At 40.2% G+C, this 8619-nt stretch overlaps 1 protein-coding gene across 6 annotated transcripts in view; it reads right to left on the bottom strand.

Moving 5' to 3' along the window:
• Nucleotides 1-6552: 6552 nt before the first annotated feature.
• Nucleotides 6553-8619, bottom strand: part of SLIT2 (slit guidance ligand 2) — a 321586-nt gene continuing 319519 nt past the window's right edge. For all 6 annotated transcript variants that reach the window (XM_016121248.2, XM_016121250.2, XM_016121252.2 and 3 more), the window contains one exon: nt 6553-8038. In XM_016121248.2, the coding sequence (XP_015976734.1) occupies nt 7797-8038 (242 nt within the window). In that variant the 3' untranslated portion in view covers nt 6553-7796. The remainder of the gene's footprint in view (nt 8039-8619) is intronic.

Raw genomic sequence — 8619 nt, 5'->3', positions numbered from 1 at the left:
TCCTTCCAGATGTGGCCTTTTTCTTAACACGAACCCACTGGTTGGGTTCCATCTCGTGCCATAATAGTCATAATTGAAACTGCTTCTCTGTGTATGGCAATTCTGCTCTTAGAAGAGAGAGGATTCAAGTAAAGAAAATAAGAGCATGCAAAGCTGCAGCTATTATTCCTCTAGATTTGTATCTCGGCCAAGTCCCTGAGTAACTTAATTTATACCTTTACTTCTACATGAGGGGAGACTCGGTTTCTGGAATCCTGCTTGTGTCCCTCAGCTTATGAGCGTATATGTCATCTGTCTCTGAATCGGGCCCTTCAGAAAATCTATCTGCAAATGTAGCTGGCGCTGAAAGCTCAGATGTCAAGATATCATGGGGTTTTTTTCTTAATTTATTCTGACTTTAGAATTAATTTGTTCTAGGAAGCTGTGTGTGTGTGTGTGTGTGTGTGTGTGTGTGTGTGTGTGTGTATCAGCCTAAAAGCACAGCTCTAGGTCACACTGCAATGAACTTGCCTGGGCCTCTCCCCACTTTGTATGCTTGGCCTTTTGAGTGTACGATGTGATCGCAGTTGTGATGTGAATGCTACACTCCAACTCTTTATTCTCAGACTATCTTTTCTATCGGTACAATCATGTGCTATTGTTCTAAAATATGGGAGCATTTAGAAGAAAGGGGAAATAAGGGAAAATGAGGTTAAATGAAAGACAGATTGTCGCTTCATTTTTGGGTGAGGCCACCATGCTTTTTCTGCCAGACGATAAGGGACTTATTTCCTAATCAAACAGAGCATTGTGTGTGTCATTCAGAGATGTGTTCCTGCTCATTTCACAGCTCCGAAAAGGTGTTGACAGGCATCAGAAGAGAAGAATTGTAGCTAACGCAGGAATAATAGAAATGAAAAAAATCAATGTGGAGATGTAATTGAAAGTAAGAACTGGTGGTCAAGGTGATTGAATGGCAAATATTGTGAGCAGAAACCAAGTAGGACCTGGTAGCTGCAAGATCAGGCAATTCTCAGATGTGCATCTTTCCCCTTTCTGGGATTGTGGACAGAGAGGTTATCAGACAATCTAATTCAAAGAGAAGTTCCTCTCAAGTTTTCTTTTTTCCATGACTTTTTTTTTTTTTTTTACCCTTACAAAGGATGCCTTGATACCTGGAATGAGTCCAAGGCTGTTACTTTGCGGCTGATATAACTGCGCTAGGGCATGTTCGATCCTGTCCTTGTGACCATCTCAGCAAAAGAATTCAATTGCTCCCAGTCGACTCACTCAATCAAGGCACACTGGACCTGAACGGTGACCGGAGAAGCAGCCACGGAAAACCCATTCCATCCCTCCAGGCTCACTCAGTTCCTGGAAGGAAATTCCAGTTAAAAGTATTGTTTATCTTCCTTTACCAAATAAGAGATACATAGAAGATTTTAATGCATTTTTTTTTTTTTTACTGGGAAAGTACTATATATGGGCATTTTTCAAAAAAAAAATAACTCCCCTTGAGAGAGACACATTTCCCCGGCAGTACCTCACGAGGCCCTTCTCAGACGCTGCCTATCAATTCCAGTGAAATCGATATTGCATTACGGTTGGAGTCAGGAGATCTGGATTGTGTGACCTTGGGCAAGTCACTTAATCTCTCTGCCACAATCTATGTGAACAAACTGAAAATAATTCTAGCCACTTCAAGCAGGGAGAGTAAGATTAATGACAGCAAGATTTTTAGACAATTGTCTCTGTGGCAGTTTCTTCCACCTCCTTGTTTTTTTAAGGTTTTTTTTGAGGTTTGATTTTGTTTTAGAAATTCAACGCCCCACATGCTGACACAGAGACAAAGCTAGTTCCAAACGCACGATGGCAATGCCACCACTGGGCTGAATTGTATCCCTCTGGACACAGTTAGCCCATTAAGTGTCCTTCATTTCTCCTTTGTGGGAGGAAGTGGAAGGTGATGGAGAAATACATTTGGAAAAGAATTCTTGCGTATACATTTTACTCTCTTTACTTCATTGGGTGATTTTTGTGGCTTCTCACTCTTGGGCATCCTGTTTCCTCAACCCCACTGTATCTGGGCCCCACTTTTTACCTCCCATCACTCAACCAGCCCAAGAATTTGATAATCCAGTTGGGTCTTGTTCTTCAGCTTGGTCTAGTCTTTCTAGGATGTACCTTGAGTGTTTGCCCTGCCCATTCACAAGCTGACACTACAGTACTTACTCACTGAACGAGAACCCAGTAATCTCGCCCACTCTTCCACTCACCATCCTGACTCTCCCCTTCTTTTGCTATTAGAGTTACTGAGAAGGCAATCCGTCATCATGACCATGAGCATGGCCAACCAGCTACTTACTACCTCATCACTCTCTTCAAACTGCTCTTTCTTCATCTCCATTCTGGGACCACTCCATTCTGGAAATATGAGCATTGTCGAAAATTAAGTCTTCTATTGTGTCCCTATATTAACTCATCCATTGTCTTGGCTTCAAGTACCACTTCTATATGGCTGAAACTTACTTCTATGGTTTGAGATATCCCAGCCCAGAATTTGTTTTAAAATATTCTTTCCTGTCACTTTGCAATCTATGAGCACATATTAAAGGCTTGAGAAGGTCACATTGGGAGTGATTTGGAATACTATATTAAAGAGTTTGGATTTTATCCTACAGAGGAAGTTGATTAAAAACATTTAATTAACGATATTTAAAAATATTAAAGGCATGATGGAGAGGAATGCAGAGTTTTCCTTCAATGTAGTGGACGCTGGGTTGAGGGCAGAGAGGCAGGGCTTCCCAGGTCAGGGACTCTGATCCTCAAGCTGTTTCCAGCTCTGTGCAGTCACCATGCTGCAGCTAAACCTAGATTTCAATTCTTGTGCTTCAGAAACAAGCAGGCAAACTCAAAACAGAGGGGTACTTGATTTTCCCTTCCTCTTTGCCAAACATGTCCAATGTCATCATGACTTCTTAATTCTTCCACTATAACAATACAGTCTTTACAGTCACTTCAAATTCATTTGCCATTTTTTACTCCTGGCTCTTACTTTTCCTTTTAGAGTTAAGAAATAGTTGCCTGATCAATTCATTAACAATTCTGCAATCTAAAATTCCATGCTACAGGTCTGGACAAACTATTCTTCTCAGACTTCTTTCGCCTACCAACAAAATTCTGAACTTCTTAACCCTCGCCTCCAAATATAACCTGTATATTTCCATCACCATGCTTCTGCACAATTTTATTAGCTTAATAATGAGTCAGTATAATGTAATTGTTCTCTGATTTTCTGAATTGACAAAGTACTTCCTTCTTTCCATCATTTTAAGCATGTGCTTCTACCATGGCTCTTTCAGGCTCAATCCACATCTACAATAGCATGTTTATAGAGCTCTCTCTCAAGAGTCCGTGAAATAGTACTGCTTTTCCCTATTATTTCTTGCAGTTTTGTTCTCATTGATCAGATTGGAACATCCTAGTAGATGAAGATGTATATTACCTCTTGAGTTGAAGGCAAAATTCTTTGTCATTCTCACAAAGTGATATCCTTAATGCATAGATATTTGATGGTTTTCCTTTTTCCATTTATACATCTGGCCTTGGTGTATGAAGGAATGCACCTGAGTTTCAGAGCGAGGGTTGGCCAGCAGGTACTTCTTTCAATCCAGCCTCGACAGCTTTTGAGTTTATTCCAAAAATATTATTCTTAATTTTTAATGCTATTTTCTGAGTCTTCAGAGGTCTTTCATGCAGAACTTAAAGAACTGCATTAGCCGCAACTAGTTGCTAGTTTGAAACAGAGATTCATTTTTTGGACATTTAAAAAGTTCACTGAAAACATGCTCAAAAGAAAAATATGGACTACATGACGTGAGTTTATACAGCCAGAAAATGGCCACTATTTCTACACATGAAATAAATATATGCCTTACTCTGGCCATACTTATTTCTTTTGCTCCCCTGACCATATAAGATTTCTTTTCCTTCTCAGGCCTCCATACAGCCTTCTCTTTCTGCGTGAACACCCGCCCTCGACTCCTATATAGATTTCCAGCCACCTCCATCCTAGATCCTACTTTATCCTTCAGGACTCGGCTTAAATGTCACTTCCCTGCCGAGGCATTCTCTAACTTCCCAATATGTATGTGATTGGATTTCACTGTTATGCTTTTTTCTACTATCTCATAATTTCCTTCAGGGCCATTATCACAACCTGAAATTAAATATTAGTTTGACCGTTTGTCTAAAAATCTATTACCTACTTTAACTTCAACTCCAACCACATAGAATATATGCTCTAAAATTGCAGAAGAGATGTATCACAGTTTAGCACAATTTCTTGCACATTATAGGAAACAAAAATCTGGTTTTAAATGAATTTTGAGTACACAGAGAATTAAGAATGAAAATAGCTTATGTATTTTATATAGCTTTATATACTTTATATAAAGTTTCATATACTTCTTATAGCTTATATATTTTCACAAGCATTTCTTTTGAAATAACGGTCACTCTATGAGGAAGCCGACACCATAACACTCAAAATCTTTAAGTCCTGAATCGATTTCAATAGCCTTTCAATCATTTCTCCGGAGAGGATTGCTGCTGACAAATCAAGCCCTCCAACAAAGAAAATGCTCGGAGCAATTCTAAATTTGGGGTTGGTCTATTATTGCTTAGAAATAATTTCAGGAAATCTGTGCTGAAAACAATCCCAAAGATTGAGATAGTTATTATTCCATGAACACATCTTAAATTGAACACATGTCAAATCCCCGTGCCATGTCCTGATGGTGCTTCCTTCACTCATGTGAGAATTTAAAGGTAAACACATTAGCAATCACTCTTTTTAAAAAAAATCGCTCCTATATTTTCAGGTTAAAAATACACATTATTCTTTGTAGTAGCTTTGAGCACGAAATGTGCAAAATGTTTTTTGTTTTAATGTACTGGAGTCTGTTGGAGAAGCCCTAGAATAAAATAAACTTACGGTCAAGGCTAAGTAAGGAGCCTTTTATTACAATGAAGAACTGCCCTTGTCTCATTTGCTAGTAGTATTTGGCTATTGACTTTGCTCAGAGAAGCTCATGTTTGGAAAGTAGTCCTATCATGAGGCAAACGATCCCCTGAGAAACTTGCTAACTCAGTCCAAATCCCAGGCAAATGTGATTCTACTTTGTGCCTTTATAAGCAGAGAAGAGAAAGAAAAGAATCAGTAAACTACTAAAACTTTGCTTTTTTTCCCCCTTGAAAAACAAAAACAAAAATAAAAACAATCGCTACTCTAGATTGCTTAAATCAACGTAATTTGTATGTAGAGAGAATAATTGTGCTGTGGACCTAAGTCTCCAGGCTCAAATATGCTCAGTGGGTACGAGTTACTGAGCTGCCACCTGTATCTCTTGAGCATGGATGTCTGAGGGGCCTGGGGACATTTTGGCTACTCTGTTTTTGAGCTGTTTATGCCTGTGTAAAATCGGAAGCACAGGAATCCCATAGGTCTGTAGTGAGAACCGAATAAGGTATTTCATATAAAACCCTTGGCACAGTGCCTCGTATTACAAGCCCTCAACCAAGAGTGGCTATTAAGGTAACCCCTACCTATAGACACAAATCTAAATCACGTCATCCTCGCAGAGGTTTCTTTGCTTAATGAATGATCCACAACTCTTGAAAAAAAAAAAAGAAGCAACTGATGGGAATAAAAATAAAATGTTTTACAAGGACTATATAATATTTATATAATTAAAATGGAGACATTTAAAATAAGAGTGGGTAAATGTTTGGACATTTGTGTCTGTGAGTGAGACGTGTGTGCACATGCACGCCTTTCTTACAGGGAGATGAAGAAATCTTAGCATGGTGGGTGAGTATTAATACTCCAACCAGTCAATGTTCCTCTGTTCTGGGTAGTAGCTCGGTATCACTGGCTCTGGCCCGAGAGTACCTGTGGAGAAAGGCACCTTTTATTTTTAGTTGTTTTCCATCTGGTTCTAACTGAGAGAGGGGGAAAAAAAAGAATGAAATAAAAATAAATACCTTTTTATGGTTTAGTTACACTTGACCCTATATTTTTTAGGGGAAGAATTTAATTGAATATGCACCTTTTTCCTTGCACAGAATGTGTTCGTTTATCCATCTCTGTCACGCGGTCATTCCAAAGTCCCCAGATGTGACAATATGCTAACATCAAACCAATTTCTGACAACAAAAAGTATAGTATCTCTTCTCCATTCTTTCCGTATCACTTTGATTAAGGAATTCTTAAGGAGGGGACTCTAAATATTGTGCAATTTCTAAGAAAATCACCAAACTGTTAATGAAGTAAATATCTGTTTAATTTACAAACATCAGTAGTGTAACTGATATTAGTCTGGAGAAAGACAAAGCGCACTGAATTATACATGTACATCTAATTTTCTTTGTAAAAAAAATGTTTTTGGAAAGAAACATCTGCATCCTTACAGGGGACCCTGGGATTTTAACGAGGGAAGAGCAAGTCCACTAAAAATCATTATTGACTCGACACTGTAATTTTGCAGCAAACATGTGAACTGGGAACATTAATAGGTAATAAAGGAGCTTTATTATTTGGGGAAAAAAAATCACAGTTCTTGACATTACAGTCTTTTCTCTCGCCACTCCCCTCCCCTCCCCCAAAAAAGGGCCAAAAAAGGTCAAGGAAATATTAATTTGTCAAAGATCTACTTTCTAGTGTCGATCACTACACACCATTTCTGTTTTGTGGGGACAGGCTGCAGAGGGGCCACTTCTTTTTGTACAATGACTGTCCCGGGCATAGACTTTACATATTCTCTGCAGGTGTCCTGAGTGAGGCCAGTAGGTCAGTGACACCAGTGGTCAGATGTCAAAGTAAACAAACAGAACAACACATATTCATCCCCAGATAACACCCTATATTAGTACTATTGCCAAAAAAAAAAAAAAAAAAAAAAAATCCTGATTTTTTTAAGTTTGAAAAATGTACAAAAATATCAGGACAATTATAAATTAATATATATTAAAGCATCAAGAAACAGCAAAAGGATGGCCTAAAATGTTAAGTACAATGGTCTTTGATACAATAAATATTTCTCATTGAAACTGAATACTGTATAGGGTTGTTTAGAACTCATAGAAACAAAAATTCATATTATTACTAATTTATTTATCGATAATCTATTGGTTCTTTATCATCTCCTTTATCATTTATATTACAAAAAAATTAATACTGGAAAACGGTAGATAAACACTTTTGTGTGCTTCTTCTGTTAACATGCTGACATTTAAAAAGAAGATAAAATTTTAGCACTCTCATCTTCTCTCGTGAATGGGACCCAGGTCTTCGGGACACTTTATCTTTTGCACAAAATCTCTCTCATCCGTTCGTTCTGTCCGAATCCATGGGCTCCATTCCTCTGCCTCGCATCCTCACTCACACACGTGTGCTTGGTCTGTCCTCGCGCGCCACAGGGATGGCGACGAGGGCGCGCGCGCGCGGCTCTGGGCCAGTTCGCACGGCGCGCAGCAGCTCGTCCCTGCCCGTCCCTGTGCTTCGGCATGTCACGAAAGATGAACCCGAGTCGCAGCGGTCACCACGGTTGTCCTAATGCCTCCAGGAATATCATCCTTCATACTTCTCCAGTGTCGGGGAAGCTGTAGTTCAAGCATTTTTTTTTTTTTTCTTCCAAATGCAGAAAAAAAAAAAAAGTCTTTATTTCTCATAATAAAAATAAGTCTGTTCTGTATTTTACAATATATTTCAGATATCTCCGCCGTGAAGCGTGGCTCCGTGGCGGCCCGGGGCGGGGTTAGGAGGCGCACGGCGCACAGCCGCACTTGACCACCTTCTCCACCTCCTCCACGAAGGAGGAGCCGTCCGTGCACTCGAACGAGTATTTCCGCCGCTTGCTGCGCAGCGGCCCGCAGCACTGGCCGCCGGCGCAGCCCCCTCGGCACTCCAGCCGCGACACCTTCTTGGTGGTTTGGCAGGCGGCGTAGCCCTGCTGCTTTTGGTAGTAATCTCTCACCCGTTCCCCTTGGCAAGAGATTTCTGGAGAAGAACAAAAAAGCACAAGCGTTTTAAGACTGGTCGGGATAAGGCCCGGGGGTGGGGATGGGGGGTGGGGATGGGGGGGTGGGGGTGGGGATGGGGGATGGGGGGTGGGGATGGGAGGGTGGGGTGGGGGGTGCAGAGCGATCGATGGAGAAGCCACAACTGGCTTCAGGAGGCGTTGCTTGTGCTTCCTGTTTGTAACCGCCCTTCGCAGTGTTACGCTTATGTGTCGCCTGTTATGGGCTGGTGGCACAGCCGTCTGCTCTTTGAAAAATGCTGCTTTTTGGCCTTTATTTTCAGCAGAGCGACTACTATATATGGGAACTATAAATACTACGCCATTGGACTGACAAGAAAATTGGATTCCTCAATCTTTTCATTTATTGCAAAAGAAAAAAAAATACCCATCTTCTGTTTTTACACTCCACACAGCTGGCTTTGTTTACCGCAGGGAGCAGTTTCAGAGAGTATGCGATTGAATGTATTAGACTTGAAGTTTAATATCATTCAATCTGTTACTTAATACAAGTAACATTCCAGTAACTTCATAAATTACCCTAGCGTGAACTAGTTCAAAA

This window comes from Rousettus aegyptiacus, unplaced genomic scaffold, assembly GCF_014176215.1.
Source record: "Rousettus aegyptiacus isolate mRouAeg1 unplaced genomic scaffold, mRouAeg1.p scaffold_m13_p_10, whole genome shotgun sequence".
Classification (NCBI taxonomy): domain Eukaryota; kingdom Metazoa; phylum Chordata; class Mammalia; order Chiroptera; family Pteropodidae; genus Rousettus; species Rousettus aegyptiacus.
This window is presented reverse-complemented; position numbering and strand designations above follow the sequence as displayed.